General features: G+C 45.5%; 1 protein-coding gene across 5 annotated transcripts in view; it reads left to right on the top strand.

The window, feature by feature from the left end:
* The window catches only part of GNA12 (G protein subunit alpha 12), a 117,176-nt gene that overhangs the window by 48,086 nt on the left and 48,486 nt on the right, over window positions 1–20,604 (top strand). For all 5 annotated transcript variants that reach the window (XR_003436934.1, XR_003436932.1, XR_003436933.1 and 2 more), the window contains exon 2: window positions 2,697–2,912. Coding sequence is in view for 1 of the 5 variants with exons in the window: in XM_027125637.1 (XP_026981438.1) it covers window positions 2,697–2,912 (216 nt within the window). In the remaining 4 variants the exon portion in view is untranslated. The remainder of the gene's footprint in view (window positions 1–2,696; window positions 2,913–20,604) is intronic.

Below are 20,604 nucleotides of genomic sequence, written 5' to 3'. Positions count from 1 at the left end.
TTTTCTTTTCCTTTGCTTATGGACATCCAATTCCTCCAACATCATTTATTGAAAAGGCTACTCTTTATTTAATTGCTTTTGGGTCTTCAAAACAATCAATTGACCATACTTATGTGGGACCATCTCTGGGTTTTCTGTTATGTTCCATTGATCTATGTGTCTAGTCCTTCACCAATACTTCATAGTCTTGCTCACTGTAGCTATGTAATAAATCTGGAAATTGGATTCCTCCCCCTTAATTTTTCTTTTTCACAATTGTTTTAGTTAATCCAGTGCCTTTCCATATAAATTTTAGAATAGTTATATCTATATCTATATCCATAAAAGATTTTGCTGGGATTTTATAGAAATTGTTAGGCCTGTATATCAATTTGGAGGGAATTGACATCATTATTATGTTGACGCTTCCAATCCATGAACATGGTATGTCCCTCCATTTATTAGATCTTTGAATTCTTTCATCAACACATTTCTTTCATCAACACATTTTATAGTTTTCAGCATACACATCCTGTACATGTTTTGTTAGATTTATACCTAAGTGTTTCATTTTTGTGTGATTATTAATAGTATTGCATTTTAAATTTCAATTTTCATATGTTAATTGCTAGTATATAGAAAGCCAGGTGACTTTTGTAGGTTGATTTTTATATCCTATATCCTTGCTGAATTAACTTGAATTCTAGGAGTTTCTTTGGTATATTCCTTTGGATTTTCTACGTAGACCATCATTTCATCTGTAAATAGGCTTAGTTTTATTTATTTTCTCTCTAATCCATGTACCTTATATTTCTTTCCTTCACCTTACCACACTGGCTAGAACCATGCAGAATAGCAGTGATAAAAGTGGGCATCCTTGTCTTGTTCTCATTCTTAGAGGGAAGCATTCAGTCTTTCACCATTGATTTTGATGTTAGCTGAGAGTTTTTGCCCATGTTCTTTATGAAGTTAAAGAAGTTCTCTATTCCTAGTTTTCTGGGAGTTTTTATTATTAGTGGGTGTTGATTTTTTAATTTATTTATTTATTTTTTGCGGTACGTGGGCCTCTCACTGTTGTGGCCTCTCCCGTTGCGGAGCACAGGCTCCGGACGCGCAGGCTCAGCGGCCATGGCTCACGGGCACAGCCGCTCCGCGGCATGTGGGCTATTCCCGGACCGGGGCACAAAACCGTGTCCCCTGCATCTGCAGGCGGACTCTTAACCACTGCGCCACCAGGGAAGCCCAATGGGTGTTAATTTTTTTAATCCACATATCTGTCTCCCTAGCCAGATTCTGAGCGTCCAGCGCTCGGACATTGCTTCATAAGCATTTTCTTTTCCCACAGTGCCTATCTCAGGGCTTCGCCCCAGGGAAGCATTAAACAAGTTTGTGGATCAGAAGGACAGGCCATGGCCACCGGTGGCAGATGGGCATATGGACCCTGAGGAGGGAGCTCACAGGAACATCTCTAACCAGGCAGTCCAGGTCCCTGGGTCTGGAGGGGAGACTGTAGCTAGCTTCTGGTCACCATTACCACTCACCTTGGTGGTTCAAGGCAGGTGCTACAGCAGAGGCAGGCAGCACGGACGCGTCTCCTTTGCCCTGGTTTGGGGTAAACCGTCGAGCTGCACACTGTCAGTGGGCGATTGTATGTTACGTGACTTACACTCCAAAAGGCTGTTCTTTGTTTTGAAAACAGCGAGTACCAGCTGGGCAGTGGTGTCCTGCCGCCCTCTGCGCTAGGGGACAGGGCACTGCTGTCCATCGCCCCAGGCCCCCAGCCACTCGGAGCCAGCCAAGGCCTTTCCAGGTAGGGAGGGGCCCTTTTGCTCTGGCTCATCCAGTACTGATGCTGCCAGGGAGTGTTCAGGGGCTCCAGTCCGGAGAACTTAGAAACTTCCTCAGATGCTGTGTTGCTAACTTTGAAGTACTCACCTGAGAAAGATGGAATAGACCTACTTCCTTCCTGCCCAGGGAGGCAGTTTTCACCACGACAGTATTTTCCACAATTTGGCCACTTTCCCTAATACTATTTTAGCTTAGGCTGTGTCTCTGTCCCCTTGACCCTGTCAGTGAGGTGAGGAAAAGGCAGAAAATCCCAACTTTATTTTTAACAGTGAGGAAATAAGCAAATCAATGAAAAATAGCTTCTCATCATCGCAAGTCTAGAATGTGATCCCCCAGCTCCTGTTTTCAGTGGGCGGGCCTCTTGACTTGTGTCCATTTCGGTCTGTTTCCATCTCATGACTGCCTGTGTGTTTACGTTCCCCACTCCTTTTAAGTTGGGATGAGCAGTGTATCCTCTGGTGTTGAGGAGCTGCCAGACTTCAGTGATGATGACAGCTGTAGTACTACAGTTGTAGTTGTCTTAAAACACTGTCTCTTTCACTGACGTGGTTCACGCTTCATTTGCAAATGTCACTTTGCTGAGTTTGTTGCCGCTTCTTCCCCATTCAATTTTCTGCCTTCCGGGACCTTTTCAAACGAGTGACAGCAAAGGGCAGGCCTGTGATGTGATCTGTGTGTCCATCTGTCTTAATACAGTTACATTCCTGGGAGCAAGACATTCATGCCAGGACAAAACAAACCAAGAGACAAGTCCTGGTTGCAGCTTGTGAGTTTTCTGCTGTATGACGATTAATGCCCACATCGAGGTTCTCTGTTGTGATTTCGCCTTTGCAGCACAATGAAATCCTTTGATTTCTTTTCTTTCCTAGGGCTCAAGGGTTCTGGTTGATGCACGAGACAAGCTTGGTATTCCTTGGCAGTATTCCGAAAATGAGAAGCACGGGATGTTCCTCATGGCCTTTGAGAACAAAGCGGGGCTGCCCGTGGAGCCTGCCACCTTTCAGCTATACGTACCTGCTCTGAGCGCGCTCTGGAGGGATTCTGGCATCAGGGAAGCTTTCAGCCGGAGGAGCGAGTTTCAGCTGGTGAGTGAGCCCTCTGTCTGGACTACACGACTGTGTTCTTGACCTTTGGTAGAATTTCCTTTAAAAACTGTAAAAGTACGGGCAAGCTGTAAATTGCTCTAAACCCTGATATTTAAGAACAGAAACACATAACAGAGGCTAATTAAGCTATCTAAATGGTTTGAGAGGAACAAAATTAATTAACTCAGACTAGATAAATGTTTCTGTCCAAGGAATATGAAGGATTCTTAAAATAGTCAAGATTGGTGTAACTCAAGGAACTCACATTTTCTAGATCTTGTTCATAGTAGGAAATGAATGTGTCCTTAGGAGAACTTTCCAGCTGTGAAGTATGGGTCCTGCCTGGCAAATCATGAATGTTTTCAGATCTATGCCTGGGAAGCTAACCTGAACCCTTCCAAGTTGTCCCCTTAGGATTCTTTCCTTTTATTTTAAGGTCTGAAAGTTTCACACAGCCTCGTCATCTTTGTCACTTAGCTTCATTTAGGATATGAGTCTTTAAACAGAAAATTTGGGGTGTTTAGCCTATTTGCATTCTGGTTTCTTCCTAAGTATCCTTCAACATTGACTGCATATGAAGATGAGTATCATATTTCTCCTATAACTAGAATAGATGTGCCCGGCTGATATAAATACACCCCCTGGGGGGTGTCCAGAAATCACACTGACCTTCACATCCCTTTGCCCCTGAGAAACAGGTTCCCAAGTTTTAAGTCACCGGCCCCTTGCCTTTCTTTATGGTGTTGCCATACTATGTATTTATTTTTAAAAAAGTCTTGAGTTTTCCCTGTTTTCAAACTTTACATAAATGGTTTCATCCTGTATGTATTCTTCCGTGACTTGCAGTTTTCACCCAGTATTTTGAAATTTATTCATGCAGTGCATGTGGCTGTGGTCCTTTCATGTTCGCTGCTGTCTGCTACCCTGTTGTGTGGACGTACTCGCGTGCATCCGTTCTCTCGTGCGTATACTTTGGAATCGTTTTCCATGTTTTGCTATTACAGACAAATTCACTGCGCTCTCTCCCGTGCGCCCCCAGGTGCACGTGTTCAGGGGCCTCCAGGACATCTACCAAGGAGGGGAATTGGCCAGTTGTAGGGCATCTATGCCTCCAAATAGACAAGATATGTCACATTATTTTCCAAAGTGATTATACCAATTGTGCTTCTGCCAGCAGCACAGAGCTCCTGTTGCTCTCATCCTTGCCAGTCTTTGGTGTTGTCAGACTTCAAAAATTTTTAAGAATCTCCTTTTAGCCGAAGGAGCCAAGGTATGCTCTATTTTTATAGTATCTCCTTAGGGTGTAATTGACGTTTCCCAGACTTATTGGCTGTATGTGTTTCCTCTTCTGGGAAATGCCTATTCATGTCTTTTGCCAGTTTTTTACTAGTGAGTTATGTGTATTTTTCTCATTTATTTGTGGGGTTCTGCACAGTCTGCCTGGTAATCCTCTCAGTTCAGCTTCCATGTACTCTTCACCTGATCTCCCCTGATGCTCACATCTTACACAATCGTAGCACACTGGTCAAAAGCGGGAAACTGACGTTGGTACGGTACTGTTAATTAACCTGTAGACCTCATTCAGGTTTAACCGCTTTTCCTCCAAAAGCCCTTCTTATAAGGCAGGATCGGGCTCCGGACGCCACCCTGCATTTAGTCCTTGTTTCTCCTGAGCCTGCTGTCAGTGACAGCCCCTCGGTCTCTCCTGGGTTTTCATGACCTTGACACATTGGAAGAGCACCAGTCAGTCATTTTGTAGAATGTCCCTGTTTGGGTTTGTCTGGTGTTTTCTCATCATTAGAACGAGATGATGCGTTTTTTGGCAAGGAAACCACTGAAGTGATGTGTCTGCTCAGAGCATCCTGTCAGGGGTACACGCTCTCGATATGTCCAGTTCCTGGCGATGTGAGCCTTGATTACTCGGTTAACAGGGTGTTTGCCAGGTTTCTCCACTATAAAGTTACTACTGTCTCTGTAACATAAATATTTGGGGGAGATACTTTGCAACTATGCAAATACCCTGTTTCTCTGCAAGCTTTTGCCCACTAATCTTACTGTCCGTTGGTGGATCTGAAGGATGACATTTTTATAACTCTTTCATTTTCACATTCATTCTCAAGTTAAGTTTAAAAATTAAAGTGAAAGAGTCAGATGAACTAGAAGACAGAGTTGCCATAGAAAGGAAATTTTAATATTCTAAAGGACAGGAATACCAGAAACAGGGAGGGAATGCACAATATCTAAGTGTGAAATCGTGGTTTAAGTCTCCCCTTCCCCCTCCGCCCCAATAGACTCACATGGTCTGGGGAAGAAGATTCTAGTGTCTTCAGAGCTTGGTTGGAAATTGCTGTTATCAATTGAGAATTTACCAAAGAAGGAAATGTAAACGTCCTGAGCTGAATATTTGCAAGTAGTGTTTAACAGCGTGGTGGGATGGTTTTGTGAGACTTGTGCGTTCGCCGTTCTCGGTGATGCGCAGTGTTTTGGAGCAAGAAGGGCCCTCCTGGCTGGTACACGGAGCCCTTGGCTCGCTACACATGGGGAAATAAGCCCAAAGGTCATGGCTTCCCAAGGCCCTATCTTTTTTTTTTTTTTTTTTCCAACCGTGGCATGCAGGAATCTTTGTTCCCTGACCAGGCATTGAACCCGTGCCCCGTACAGTGGAATCGCAGAGTCTTAACCACTGGACCACCAGAGAAGTCCCCAGGGCCCTGTCTTCTTAGCAATCACTATGAGGAACTCGGGCCTAAAAGGCCAGTCTGCTTATTTCTTTCTCTAGTCACTTACTAGTTAAGCATTTCTGGGGCACCTACTGTGTGCGAGGCACTGTGCAGTATGCTGGGGACATGGCAGGGAGTAAGGCCAAAAGTGAGCCTGTCTCCAGAGAGCCTTTGCTCTGGACCTGAAGCTGGCGAGTGATTAGGGGGCGGTTGGCTCCAGGTGGGTCCGTCATCCCATCGTTTTGATCTTACGCTTCAAACAGCCCGACTTTGTGAGGGTGTGGTTACCTGACAAGTGTTCACATGTTGTGTGCTTTTGAACTGCAATGACCGAAAGCAGACATGGAGCTGCTGATTTTGTTTATTGGAGGGTAGGTGTGTGAGTGTCTGTTATTCTGATGTTTCGTACTTTTCTATATTTTTATTTAAAAAAATTATAGAGCATCTTGTTAACTCCATGGACAGTAGGCCCTTAGTAGTCTTTATGTCAAGATAGACAGTTGCAACCTAAGCGTCTTAACATGGTGTGGTCAGTTTTCTCTTCAGATCCTTTGCTTAGTGTCAGAAACCTTTTCCAGGGTGATGTTTCAGCAACTAGTTTTGTTACCTTTCTTCCCTCCCCAGGCGACGGAACTCTTAGAGCCTCTGACAGTCTCTCAGTGGAGACCCAGCCGCCGTGAGACCTGCTGTCGGCCAGGTGTTAGACGCCGCCTGTTTCCTCTGCTCCCTCGGTTTTCCTTGCCATTCCAGGCAGAGGCAGAAACAAAAAGGGGAAGAAGAAAGGCAGTGTCTGGTGACTGCCTTGTGAGAGGGGTCTCTCCTCCTCAGAGGGGTCTCTCCCTGTCCCGAAAAGGAGAAGCCTTGCCCTTCTCACAAGTCACCTGTTCCTGCACAGTCACTGATGTTGACTGCCGTTTAGACACAGGACTCGATAGCACTTCTCTGGCGTCATAAAAAAGAAAGGAAGATAACCTTGCTATGTTAGACCTTATCTTTTAAAACACATTTGAGGAAGACAAGCACACTCAAAGAGAAGTTTTTGTCCTAAGTATAAGTCACATAAATATCGTCTACTTACATGCCCTTTCTCCAGTAAGAGAATTTCGAACTTGTGAAACACATCTGGCAAATTATCATTAACTAACGTGCTTATGATACAGCACATGGGTAGTAGTTCCGTGATCTGCTTTCTGTTACATACACCTTTTAACCTGGGGTCTAGTTCTGGAATGGTGCCGCAGGGGGACCGCTGCTCTTTTGTGTGTGTGTAAGTCCTGCACTGATAGTGACTGGGAACTTGTACATCATGGTCCTCCTTGCCGGGCGGTGTGGTGGGTGCTCTTCCCGTGAGCCTTTTCTGTGTGCTGGGCACTCTGCCAAGGTCGAGTGCAGTGTCCTCACAGAGCTGGTAAGACAGATGTCCAAACAAACAGCTGGAATAAAGTGTGCCGAGAAGTATAACAGGAATATCCAGCTACATCAGGCATAAAGGGAAAAGGTAGGCAATCCCACCTGGCAGGAGGAGTGGGGAGATGTTTTTGGAGGAGATCCTCTCAAGATTAGGTAGGAACGAACCAGGGGCACGGTTGGGAGTGAGGTGGCAGGGGGAGCCTCGCCAGGGAGCTGCAGAGCTCCGCGCAGCCCGAGCAGCGGTGCTGCCCCAGGAGAGGCCGCCCAGGCCGGTCGGCAGGCTTTGGTATGCAGGGAACAGCTCTCCCACTCAAACTGCCTTAATGATAAGGGACTCGGTTGGCTAAGTGCGGGGCTGGGGGTGAGGCGGGAGCTTTACGTGTGGTTTGCGCTGCTTCTCCGCGCTTTTCGTGCCTCTGCCCCTCCTCTGCCAGGTCAGTTCTGGCCTGGCTGCCCCTGAGCAAGGCCTCGGCAGTGCCCGCCACCTCCCAGAGCAGAGGGGTCCCGTGCAGGGAGATGCTGTCCAGGGCTGCCGAGGCCTGGGTGAGTCTCCACCCCTCACCCTCCTGCCGCGGGCACGTGGTCTGCAGGCAGCACAGCGGGGGTGGGGGGTTGACCACGCGGGCCACACCGAGCAGCTGGGAGTCACCTGTAAGCAGAGGGGCCAGTGAGGGGTGTAAAGAGAGAGGAGCAGACCCGATTGCCAGTGCTTCCAGAAACCTCTGTCGGTAGCACGTACGATGGGCTGAAGGGGGGCAGACTGGAGGCGAAGGCCATGGGGGGCTCCTGTAGGAGTCCGGTTAAGGGCCTGTGAACTTGGACCTGGGCAGGAGGGGTTCCCTTAGCCTTAGGCCTTAGTCTTAGGATTTACCGCTCCTGGTTCTTTGCACAACTCTTTGCTTGTTATCTAGTTAATCGTCCTCTTCATCATCGTCGTGCCTTCCAAACATGCCGTGTGAGCAGGGAAAATCAGTAGGTACAGAGCTGCCGGGATAAACAGAACCAGTTTTTGCTTTTCACAATTGTACTCTTGAAATTGCAGCCCAGCAGCTGCATTTAACAGCTTACTGTTCCTGTGGGTTCCATGTGTCTTTTCTTAGAGGATTGGACAGTTACAGGGTTGTTTGGTACCTCTGCTCGAGTCCTCACCTAACTTCCTCTTGTCCGATTATGAGCTTGGCATTCGCTTGTTCAGAAGCTTGGGGGACTTTCCACAGATGAATGTTCAGCACACATGCAGAGTACAGTTTGTTCTCTCCTCGGATGCTTTTTGCTTCACACTTGGATATTAAAAAAAAGTTCAGTGTATTGTGAATCGTTTTTTACTTCCTTCCGGTTCCTATTTCAAAGTGGCAGGGCCTTGTGCTCTCTTGAAAATGTCTCCATCCTCTTGGCTTTGGAAGATGGAGCTGGAGGCTCAGTTCAGAGGAGGGAGTTTCTGTTGATGGCACAGTGTTTCTTGATTTCTGGAAGTCAAGTGATTCTGCTAATTACAGAGGTTTCTTTTTTCTGTAGTGTTTGGAATTGAGTCTTTGTAACACTACCAGAGATGGCTAAATTGCTAGAAAAGGCTCACTCTCAGGCTGAATTTTAGATGTAGAGGAGAGATCCACCGCGGTTGTGTGTGTGTGTGCTGCTGCGTTAGAACCAGTTGGGTGTGAGGGTTTAAGAGGAACATTACCCTGCGGCGAAGTGAGTAACGTGCTAACTACAAGAAGAATCACCGGAATTACCCGCCTAGTTCCTGACATAAAATCCACGTGTTGGGCTCAATTTTTGTAATGTCTGGGGCTTCGGAATTACTCCGGGTTTATTGCATCAGCTCACGGAGGCATGGTCCACATTGTCAGCATGGCCTGTGGTCTTTGCCCACCCCTCACCCGATGGATGTGCCTTTTAAGGGCTGGAGAACCATGGTTTACAGGTTCTCAGGCTTGGAATGCTTCTTTGGTGAAGCTCTGGGATAAAGTAGTGCCCAGAATTCTCCTTTGCATTCGTGAAACAAACATCAGGTTGCGCTGTGTGGTGTTTACACCTTTTTAGAAAAAAAAAAGAATGAACCAGTCACTTTCCAGAAAGGCCTGACACCCCAGGTTAATGTTCCTTTGGTAACTTGCCTGTGCTTTTGATAGTATTATTTTAATTGGGTTTCAAAATTCTTTCCCTGAGCTTTCTTAGTGAGGAAGTTTCTGAGGCGCTAGAGGGCGGGGCTAGATGGAAGATGGGGTGATTTGCAGCCACAGTAACTTTTTGTAACTTTCTTTGAGTCCACATGAAACAAAGTGACATATAGTGAACAGGCAATTTGGGGCATTTTCTGTGCCCAGTCCCCTGTCCTTCTATGAAAGGAATCTACTCTATAATGGCTTGGTGGTTACTTTCAGCAACTTGAGGAACAGTGTCATGGTAGCTGGTTGACTAGGAATAAGTCCTGAAGTAGCAGCATGTTTGGCAAGTGACAGGTGACACCCGAGTGCTATTTGGGGGTAGCAGTGCTGTGAGAGTCTAGAGGTCTCTCTGCCAGTCTTGAGTGTTTCCCAGGTCCACCCCTTGTTCGTTGTAATCCTTTTGCTTCTTCCTCTTTTCTCTGCTATTAAGATATCCTATCTCTTGATTTTTTTTTTTTTTGCTGTACGCGGGCCTCTCACCGTTGTGGCCTCTCCCGTTGCGGAGCACAGGCTCCGGACATGGCTCACGGGCCCAGCCGCTCCGCGGCATGTGGGATCCTCCCGGACCGGGGCACGAACCCATGTCCCCTGCATTGGCAGGCGGACTCTCAACCACTGCGCCACCAGGGAAGCCCCTCTCTTGATTTTTTTAAATACCGTAATCCACGGTTTAGATCAGAGGGAGACAAGGGAACCCCAGAAAGTGTGATAGGGACGGTGCCTTCAGCCCCAGATTTTCCTGTGGCGCAGTCTGGAACATTTCCAAGAGTCTTTCTACTTCGAACGCCAGTGGTCCCCTGCTGTTTGTGGCAGGTGGCAAGATTCCTGGGTGTCTGTACTTTTACCGTGAAGCTGGGTTTCATGTGATGGGAAACCCCAAACAGCAGTGACTCTTCCTTTTCCCTGTCACATGAACGAAGGGGTAGCCGGGTGGGTCTCTGTCCAGACCCTTCCCCGTGTCCTACTCCGTGGCGCCTGTCCTCAGACTTGGCCACCAGCCTGCGTCCCAGCCAGACAGGAGGGGGCGGAGGGGGCGGAAGGAGAGTCCACGCTCTGCCTTTTAGGGCGGCTTCATGCAGGTGCGGTCCAGCGCGCCCGCCTCGCCCCCGCCCCTGCCCTCGCCCCCTGCCGGCTGGAACTTGGTCCTGCAGCCTCTGCCAGAGCCCTTTTTGGACCTTTTGCCTCTGAGATGACGGGGGAGGGGGGCGGTGATGGGGGGCTGCTGGTACTTTGTGTGGGCCCCAGGGAGCGCAGGGCCGGGTGTGCTATTCTCGCAGCGTTACATTCGGGCTAACTGTGAAATCTCGCAACTGTGCTTACGGTCTCGTGTGTCTTTTTTAATTTCATGGAATTCATTAATTCAGCAAATATTTGTGGAGCAGCCACCCCGTGTCAGGCACTGTTATAAATCCTGGGAAATAGTAGCGAACAAACAAACAAAAAATCCCGGCCCATGTGGAGCTGACTTTCTGACAAGAGGAGAGCAGCAGTGAATGAATTAGTAACAGACGTGTGTGTGACACGCACATGCAGTATGTGTGCTCGTGTGTGCACGCCTGCACGAGCATACGTGTTGTGTGATTAGAGAAAAGTGAAGCAGGGAACTGGGTAGAGAGTGTGGAGAGGAGCCTCGATGGAGAAACAGGGTGGTCACGGGGAGTTTCCGTAGCGATTCTTGGGCCTCCCCACCTTTTGTTTTCCCTTCCATCGTGGTGGCCGAGCTGGGAATGTGGCCACAGGGCCAGGCTGCATGTCCTACTCTCCCTGGTTGGGTGCAGCCTTGGAACCAGGGTCTGAGACTGGCCCTGAAAATGACCGGACAGTCCGTCCCGGCCTCTCTCCTCCTTCCCGCAAGCCGTCCAGTGTCGAGAATGTGGGCAGTGGGCAGCCAGCGCAAACCTAAGAGGAAGCAACACACACCATGTGGCCGAGGCACCCCAGCCCACGTTGTTGAAGCCTCCATGTTTTGGCTCATTGCCCTAACTGATGGAGCTCCCCTGAGTAGCGTTTGAGAACTCTCTGAAGGAGACGGGAAGGCAAGCCCTGGGGGAGGAGGGAAGTGTGTTCTAGCCCAGAAGAGTAACAAGTGCAAAGGCCCTGGGGTGGGGGCAAGTGTTGTGTCGCAGAGCAAGCAAATGGGGGGCGGGGTCTTCAGAGCAGAGGGGCTTGTGGAGGCCTTGTGAGGGGCCACTGGAAGGACTTCGGCTTTGGGCAGAGGAGTGACGCGGTTTGATTTACGCTTTACTCGGATCACTTTGGCAGCTGAATGGATAAAAGAAACAGGGAAGCCCTTTGGAGGCTTTTGCCGTAATCTCGGTGGCAGGTGACGGTGGCTGAACTGAGTGTGGTGGTGCCGGGGGCGATGAGGAGTGGTTGGGTCTGAGCATCTGAGACCCGGAGACGAGTGTGTAGGTTACCTAGTGTCACTGCCCGTCCAGCTTAGGGATTCTTTCGGCATCAGGCCTGATGGTCGGTATTGAGCCCGGTATTTTATCTTTCAAATTTCGGACACTGGTGGAGAGTCCATTTCTCTTCTTTGCGATGGCTCCCAGGCTGCTCCACATGTCCGGCCCAGCACCCAGAGCACAAAGCACATGCAGCCACACCCGTGCCCATCCAAACGTGTCTGGCACCGTGCTCTCCGCCAGGACACACATTTCAGACTGTATGGCCCAGTCTTTCTGCGAAGATCAATCGCCCCTCGTTTCCTCAGGTCTTACCGTTAGGAATGCCAAGAGGAAAGATCTTGAGCTGAGGAAGGCAAAGTTAAAAAGCAGCTTAGAGACCCCACACCTCCCCCAGGTGGTGTCAGTCCCAGTGTGTGCTGGGTGGCGATGAGTTGTGTTCTGAAGTCTCCAGGTAGTATTTGGTTAGGGTTTAGTTAGTGAAAACTGAAGCCAGCAAATGGTACCAGTTTACACTCCTACCAGCTGTACCTTCTTGAATGCTGTATGAGAGGATTTTCCTCCAATCCCTCAGTCATACTAGTTTTATTCTTCTTCTTAAATTTTTACCAGTCTGATAAGTGAAAATTCCCATGATTTTTAGTTCTTTTCGTGTGTTTATTAGCCATTTATACTTATTCTTTTGTGCGTTGCTATTGATACCCTTTGCTTCTTTTTTTCTGTTGGGAATAAGCACCACTAGGTGCTCATTTTTTCTAACACATTTTGTTTTTAACTTTTTATTTTGAAATAATTATAGATTCATGGGAAGTCTAAAAGATAGATTAAAGAGGTCCCTCACATCCTTCACCCAATTTCCCCTAATGGTCAGGTTACATCTTACGTGACTACAGTCTGATATGAAAACCATGAACCGGCCACCGGTACCCTGTGCGTGTGTGGGATTGGTGTGACCACCCTCCTGCAGCCCTCCTGCTGACCCTTTATAGTCACCCTGCCCTCCTCCCTCCCCCATCCCCCACCCCGGCAACCACTTATTTGTTCTCCATCTCTAACATTCTATCATTTGGGGAATATTGTGCAAATGGAATCAGATAGAATGTGACCTTTCGAGGCTGACGCTTGTCACTCATAATGCCCTTGAGATAGATACGCCCAGATTGTTGCAGTATCGATGGAATATCTTTTCTGAACCATATTCCATGGTGTGGAGGTGCCACAGTTTTTTGTCTAATTATAGTCAGATACACAGACATGCACACAGACAGCTAGATATACACATACATACATATATTTGAAGAATGCATCATTTTTTTCTGATGTCAGAAATGTCAGAAGTTAGTGAATAATTTCTAGAGAAAATGGAATTATCGGCAATTACTTTCTTAGTTTGGGTTTGATACGGTGTGTGTGTGTGTGAGTTTTTAACCTTTCAAACTAAATTAACTTTGCTAATGTGGTCCATAGGGGAAAATCTCAGTCTTCCTAAAACTTACTGTTAAGGTCAGAGGGACTTGAGAAACCCTCTAACCAAATCCTATTTGATACTGAGGCAGTTTGCGGCCTGGGAGTTGAAGAAATGTGCCTGAAGTGGCAAAGCTGCTGAATGGCCCAGCCAAGATGAGGGCACAGGAACCTTGTCTAGTTGCTGGAGGCATGTCGAGGCCTTGGACCCAGCTCGCAGAGGGCGGCACTCTTAGTTGCCTCTGGGGTGGCTCTTGCCTGAGGACACAGAAGCAGGAAGCGGAGGTATTTGCTATTCTTGGATCATGTGCTGGTGAGAAACTTATGTGTTCCTGCTTGTGATGCTGGCCTTTCCCCTCCATTTCATTAATCACAAAGAGTATTATATACTTACAGACCTCAAAAAAGCTATTCCTTAAAAAAAAAAAAAATGAAGTGTTATGCATTTTAACATAGATCTTTGTGAAAAATGTTGCTGTAAACCTTTACCTCTGGAGGGTTTGTAAGCCAGTGACTTAATGGCCCAGGGTGGAAATGTGATATATAGTAGAATCAATAATGGAATATGTTGCATGATAACAAGGCCAGAAACCCCAAAGAAAAAGAATAATGGATTTGACTAAGTAAACATTTTTAACTGTTGTATGGGAAAAGTCAGCATAAAGAAAGTTAAAAGACAGATGACAAATTAGAAAAAAAATCCGCAACCTAAAACAAAGGTGTTTTCTATATGTTAAGAGAGATTATAAAACAGCTGCAGCCTGCATGAGAGAGCTCTTGTAAGTGTATAAAAGAAGACTGAGTGAAAGAAGAAGCAGGATTACCAGCCTTGCTACTAACTATGGAAATGCACATTAAAGCAGTAATGAGATAATCTTTGTCGGTTAGATTGGTGGTGATTAATAATGTCCTGGGCTGATTGGGGTCATACGAAATAGGTCCTGCATACCTATGTGTGGCGGGAGTATAATGCGATTCAGTTTCTCAGTTTATGTCAAAACATGAAGTGCTGTATCCTCTGGAGGTAGTTCAGCTTCCAAGGAATTTATCCTAAAGCCATAATTAGGAGGTTTCCGGCTTCGAATTACAGCGGACTAGTTATCTAGAGACTTCTGCTGAAAGTAGTTTACAATGCTAGATAAAATGTTAAAAATAACTTTATGAAAGCAGCTAAGCGCTGACAAGATTATAAAGTATGACCAGGCCGAACCCTAAGAGAGAGTTGAACCTCGAGAGATAAGCAGACCCCGAGCAGCAGTTATTTCCTGAGAGAGCTGGTGATCTAAACCATGAACCTGAGCTATGATGTTTGACAGACTTTTCAGGGGCTCAGAAAGAGGTAGAAACTTAAGATCATCAAAGTTGAGGAATTGGTAGGAGACTCTTCCATAACAAGCTGGGACCTCAGAGGGTGAGGATGAGCCATAAGGAAACCCACAAAACGGGGAGAGACGAGAGCTTTGCTTGGCTGCTGAGCCAGGGCAGGGAGGAGGGAGGAGGCAAAAGAAGACCCCCCTGTAGACCGGCTCCTCAGGGGACTTGCCACCCAGAGTTACAAGAGCAGTCCAAGAACCCCAGTGCTCTGAATTTAGGTTAAAGTGACACCAGACAGGTAGTGTGCCCAAGTAGCAAATGGAAACCCTCTCTGGAAAAGACACTCGAGTCCTAAACCTTGGAGATTCCCCGCAAATGATGTTTTTGAGGACAGAGGGCATCACAGAGATAGCCAAAGTCACCAGGAGACAGGGCACAATGCCTAGAATCAGAGGAAAGAACAGACGGCAGAAATGGACCCACAGTCTTCAGGTATTAGACGTATCAGATACAGGTTTTGAAACAACTATACTTTATACCCATGTAAAGTTGTACGTATAAAGTATGTGTATAAACAACTATTCTTTCTACATATATAACTTTATATGTGTATAAAGAAATAAAAGTTAGAAAATATCTTCAGGAAAAACTGGAAACTTACTAAAAGTGCTGTAACATATTTTGAAAGAACAAACCAGAACTTCTAGAATTGAAAAATACAAAAACCAAAAGTAAAAACTCGGTAGTTTGTACCCCATAAAAGAGAATATTAATAAAGTAGAAGAAATATTGGAAGAAAGTATCAAGAATGTAGAACAGAGAGACAAAAACAGGGAAAAGATGAAAGATAGGTTGAGAGGTATCAAGGATGAAGTGAGAAGGTCTAATATACCTTTAAGCAGGACTTACAGAAAGAAGACCAGGGCAGGGGCAGTACTGGAACAGGTAGCGGCTGACAGAGTGTATCAGATCACAGGGTCAAGAATCCCAGTGAATCCCAAGCAAGATGAGTAATTTAAAAAGGCTATAACTAGATAAATCATAACGAAACTGCAGAAAACCAAAGACAGAGGAACATCTTAAAAGTAGCTACAGAAAAAGGTAGAGATTAACTCTCAGTGAGTGACGGTATGACAGTTTTCTTCCCCAAAGCTGCAACAGAAGCCAGAAAGATAAACGATACTTTGAGGTCATGCCTGTGAGAGAATGTAACTCCTAATCTAGAATTCTGTAAAATTGAGGGCACAAAAGGGACATCTTCAAACAAAGTTGATCATCAGCAAATCCTCCTAAAGGAATCATAGGGGCTACACAGGAAGCAAGAGGAAAGGGATTCCAGGTGGAGGGTTTGAAACGTAAGAAAGAATGGAGACTAATTTGCCTGGTATTTTTTCTTTTGTTGGTCATGCTTTTGGTGTCGGATCCAAGATCCAGGAAGGTTTACCCCTGTGTTTCCTTCTTATATTTAGGTTGCTCAACTACATTGTGGTTGTCTATCCATTCTGGGTGAATGTTTGTATATGGAATGAGGTAGGGGTCCAGTCTCCTTCTCTTGCACATGGACATCTGCTGTTCCAGCGCCATTTGTCGAACATCTGTTCTTTCCCCATCGAGTGGTCTTGGCACCCTTGATGAAAATCAATTGGTCATACATGTCTGGGTTCATTTCTGGATTCTCAGTTCTATTCCATTGGTCTATGTATCTGTCCTTATGCCAGTAACACACTATTTTGATTACCGTAGTTTTGTAGTAAGTTTTGAAATCCGGAAGCGTGAGTCCTTCAGCTTTGTTTTCTTTTTCTCATTGTGGTTTTGGTTTGCATTCCCCTGAGGATGAATGATGTCGCACCACTTTGGAAGAAGAATAAAGTGGGCGGGACCTGCTCTTCATGGAGGTCAGCAAACTACTGCCTGAAGGGGAACTTGCCTTTGGCTTATTTTTGTTTGAACCCCTAGTTTAAAAAAATTTTTTTTTTTACATTTGAAGAAGAAGAATATGCAGTAAGGATGACTGTATGTGGTCACCATAACCTAAAACATTTACCATCTGGATCTTTACAGAAAAAGTTTGCTATCCCCTTCTGTAATAGATACTGAGATTTATTTTTTAAAACAATTTAATAACCAATATAGTGGAGGTATTGGAACAGAATAAGGTAAGCAAATTGGTGGAACCACATAGGGAACAATGAAAATGGATCCCTATACACACACCCAATTTCAAATGGCTTAGAGACCTAAATATGAAAAGCAAAACGATATATCTTTTTAGGAGGTGATATAGAAGAATCTTCATGATCTTGGGGGTGGGGAAGAGTCGAAGTCATTAAAACTGCAAATGCAGAAGGAAAAGATTAATACTTTGACTACCATCAAATTAAGAACTTCTGTTCATCCAGAGAACACGTTCACCATCTATAACCTGCAAAGGAAACGTGTCCAGAGTGTTTAAAGAACCTCCACAAACCTGCGAGAAATAGGCAATTCAATAGAAAAATGGATTCAAGGCTTGAAAGGCATTTCTGAGAAGAGGAAATGATATTATACGCTCACCAGATTTCAGAAACTAAGACATTTGACAGTTCCAAGAATTGGCAAGGATGTGGAGTAACAGGAACTCTCATATTGAATACATCCTGGTGCTGGGGTGGGGGGTGTAGACTGGGGCCCCCAATTTAGAAAACAGATTGGTATTGTTCACTAAAGCGTAAGATATGTATTCCTTGTTGCTGAATAGTCCCACTCCTAGGAACACACAAAGGCAGGTATGCAAATGTTCATAGCAGCATTATTCATAATTGGAAACAATCCAAATGTCCCTCAAGAGTAGGATGGTAAATACACTGATTTTTATTCCTGAGTACTGCAGAGAACGTGGGCAAAGGACAGCTCCCCTCAACAGATGTGTGACGTTGAGCTAAAGAAGGCAGGCACGGAAGAATACGCATTGCACGCGTGCACTTTCATGCCATGAAACGTACATACGCACAGCATGATTACCTTAAAAATGCAGCCACCGTGCTGAGGAACACATGCTAATGGGATAAAACTACAAGGGAGAAGTGACAGGTTAAGAAATAGTATCACCAGCATCAGCATAGGAGTCAGAGAGCATATCATGAGGGCATTTCTGGGGTGCAGGTCATGGTCCGCTCCCGGCCCTGGGGGGTTGCTGTTTTGTCAGTTCAATTGTGCATTTTTCTTTTATGCACTTTTCTTATATGATGCCATAATTTCTAAGAATAATGATAAGAATTTGAAAGGGAAAATATAATTAGATGAATACACAGAAATTATTTGTGAACAGTGTTGATTGTATTGCTTATAAAAGGAGAAACAAAAAGGAAATAATCTAAGTACTGTCCAGTAGGGGTTGGCTGACTAAATTAGAATACTGACCACGCGACAGAATGCTATACAGCTGTTAGAAAACCTGGAAGAGAACTGTGTGTTGGCATAGAAAGAAGTCCCTGAAAAATCAAGTGGGAAAAGCAGATTAAAAATCAGTTATATATACAGGAGAGTCCTGTCTCTGTTTAGAAAGTGAAAAAATAGTGTGTGTGTGTGTGTGTGTGTGTGTGTGTGTGTGTGTGTGTGTGTGTATAAATGCATAGAAAATCTAAAGCTGGAGAAAACATATCCACTGAACCACCTCAGTTGTTATCTTCCTTTTTTATTTTATATATGTTTAAAAGTACAAAAATATATATTCTTAAAATTACCTAAAAATTTTACTTGAGGTAGAAATATGTATTATTTTTGTAATCAGAAAAGGCCATGGAAACATTTTTAAATGAATTAGAAAAATTAATGTCTGCAGAAAACAATTTTATAAATCTTATGCATTGTTTCTGAAAGAAATCTTAGGGTTTAAATAATTCTGGTTAGCTATAACGTACTATTAATCTGAAAGTTTCGAAGGATGGTAGCGTCAACCTCCTTCCCACCTCCTTTTACCAGATTTTAACAAATTTAGTCAACCTCAGCAAGTGCTCAGTGAGCTGGAGGAATGGGAAGAGCCCCGGCCTCACTCATCACTTTTGCTCCATATTTGTGGAGCTTCAGCTCCGCAATCAGAGGGCAGCAGTGCCTTCCTGTTAGGTCGACTCTGAGAAGTGTGGTAGCCCCGGGCACCACGCCTGGGGTGCAGTGTTTGTTTAATTATCCAGGTCACATATGCGGAGTTTCTCCTGTGCTCCCTGCAGCCATGGGCTGCAGAAGGAGCACCTCACCCCTTCCCCTCACCCAGAGCCAGGGTCCAGACGCCTGCAGAGGGAACCTGCCTCACACAGAGGGTGGAGAAATCCATGCGAGCGGGAATCATCGGTCAGGGTGTGGTGGAGGAAATCAGACCTTAACTTGGACGGGGTTCTATTGAAAGATGGAATTCTCAAAGGAAGCTGGGAGGGAGGAGGGTGTTGATGGTCGATAAAATCCATAAGTCGTAATCAGACTTTGAAACACTTAGTTAACTTGTGAAAGAAGCACCTAGAAAAATCAAGGCTTGCTCTATTCTGGCTGCCCTTAAAAAAGCTTTCCTGAGAATTTCTCTTTAAGCCAACTGAAACAGTTGATTTATTAACTGGTTAGACCTTTTTTCTTTTTTCTAAATTTTGGTAAAATATGCATTTTTCTTTTTTATGTCTCTTGTCACTAAACCTTTCTAGCAGACCAGTGTTAACAGTTGAGCAGGTGTATCCCAGTGAGTCTTGGGAAAGTTCAGGTTAAGGTGCTGCAGCTTAGTCTGTGTGTGTGAGCATTTCCTCCAAGGGATCGATTCCCTGTGGATGTGACTGCAGCTGTGGCTTACCACTCAGTACAGAGGTGAGAAGATGGGAAGCGTTCCTCATCTTCTGAACTTGGAAGGCATCTTTGCTAGGATCACCAGGAACCCCTCAGAAGTTTTTATTAATATTCTCTGCTTGTAAGTAGTTTCAAGGTTTAGAAGTACCTCAGAGTTATTATTTAGGAGCCTTTCAGATCTGAGTGGGCGGATTCCACAGCAGTAGTATTTGCCCCACGGTGTCTGTCTGAGTCTGCTCGGGCTACCATAACAAAATACAGCAGGCTTGGCAGTGTAAACAGCAGACATTTATTTCCCACAGTCCTGGAGGCTGGCAGTCCAAGACCAAGGTGCCAGCAGATTTGGTTCTTGGTGAGGGCCCTGCTCCTGGCTTGCAAACGGCTGCCTTCTCTGCTCACGTGGCCTCTTCTTTGTGCCCTTGGAGAGAGAGAGCTCTGGTCTGTCTTCCTCTTCTTACAAGGACACTAATTCCATCATGGGGACTCCACCTTGTGACTTCATCTAAACCCAGTTACTCCCGAAGGCCCCACCTCCCAATACTATCGCTTTGGGGTTTAGGGCTTCAACACAAGAATTTGGGGTCAGGGGGACGAACAGTCAGTTCACAGCCGTGTCCCTTCCCTTGCTCCCTCTTCCTCACTACCTTTCCCAAAGGCAGTTAATTAACCAGCCTCTTTTTCCCTCCGCTCACTCCAGTCCTCTGTGTTTATTTCTATAAGGAGACAAGTTTTATTATGTGTTCAGCTACATTACCAGATCTGTGTCATCATTTTCATATGCTGGAATAAGAATGCATTATAATTAAAATGGGATTTCCCTCATTTCCTGCCAAGAGTTTTAAACTCAGAGAATTAGATTGAATTAAATTTTTTATTTTAAAAGAGACCCCAGCCCCATGAACTTTGAGAAAATCAGAATGCAGTGAGAGAAAAGTAGGGACCAGGGTTTGAGTTTGCCCGGTTTAGAATGCTGATGTAGAAATAGTAAGGTAGCTCTGAGGCACATTCAGCCCTGATGAGCCACAGGACAAGGGAGCTCTGCTTTTTGGCTTCTTCCTCTGCCATTTCGAGTCTGGTATAATGTTAACAAAACTCGTTACAGGAATCTCTGGGCAGTAAATGGGTTTTATTCCTTGAAACACAAGTTAATTTTTATTCACAGTCTGGCACCTGCTCCTTCCATGACAGTGTTTCATTGTAAAGTTCTTAAAGACCAAACTAATGGTGGGAATGAGATGCTTTGGTGACATGGACACACGACACTGGAATAAGCGGTTCTGGTTGGAACTTGTTTTAATAAGGCTTTGATCTCCCCCCTTAAGCGATGTTTGATATAAAAGGAATGCCGTTTGGCTGTGGTCTGTTGCACTGGGCATTCTGCATCATTCTGGGGCATTTTAGCAAATCC

Source organism: Aethalodelphis obliquidens, unplaced genomic scaffold (assembly GCF_003676395.1).
Source record: "Aethalodelphis obliquidens isolate GAN/ISIS:26980383/991018 unplaced genomic scaffold, ASM367639v1 scaffold30, whole genome shotgun sequence".
Lineage (NCBI taxonomy): Eukaryota > Metazoa > Chordata > Mammalia > Artiodactyla > Delphinidae > Aethalodelphis > Aethalodelphis obliquidens.
Note: the sequence above shows the minus strand (reverse complement) of the source record. Positions and strands in the feature narration are given on the sequence as shown.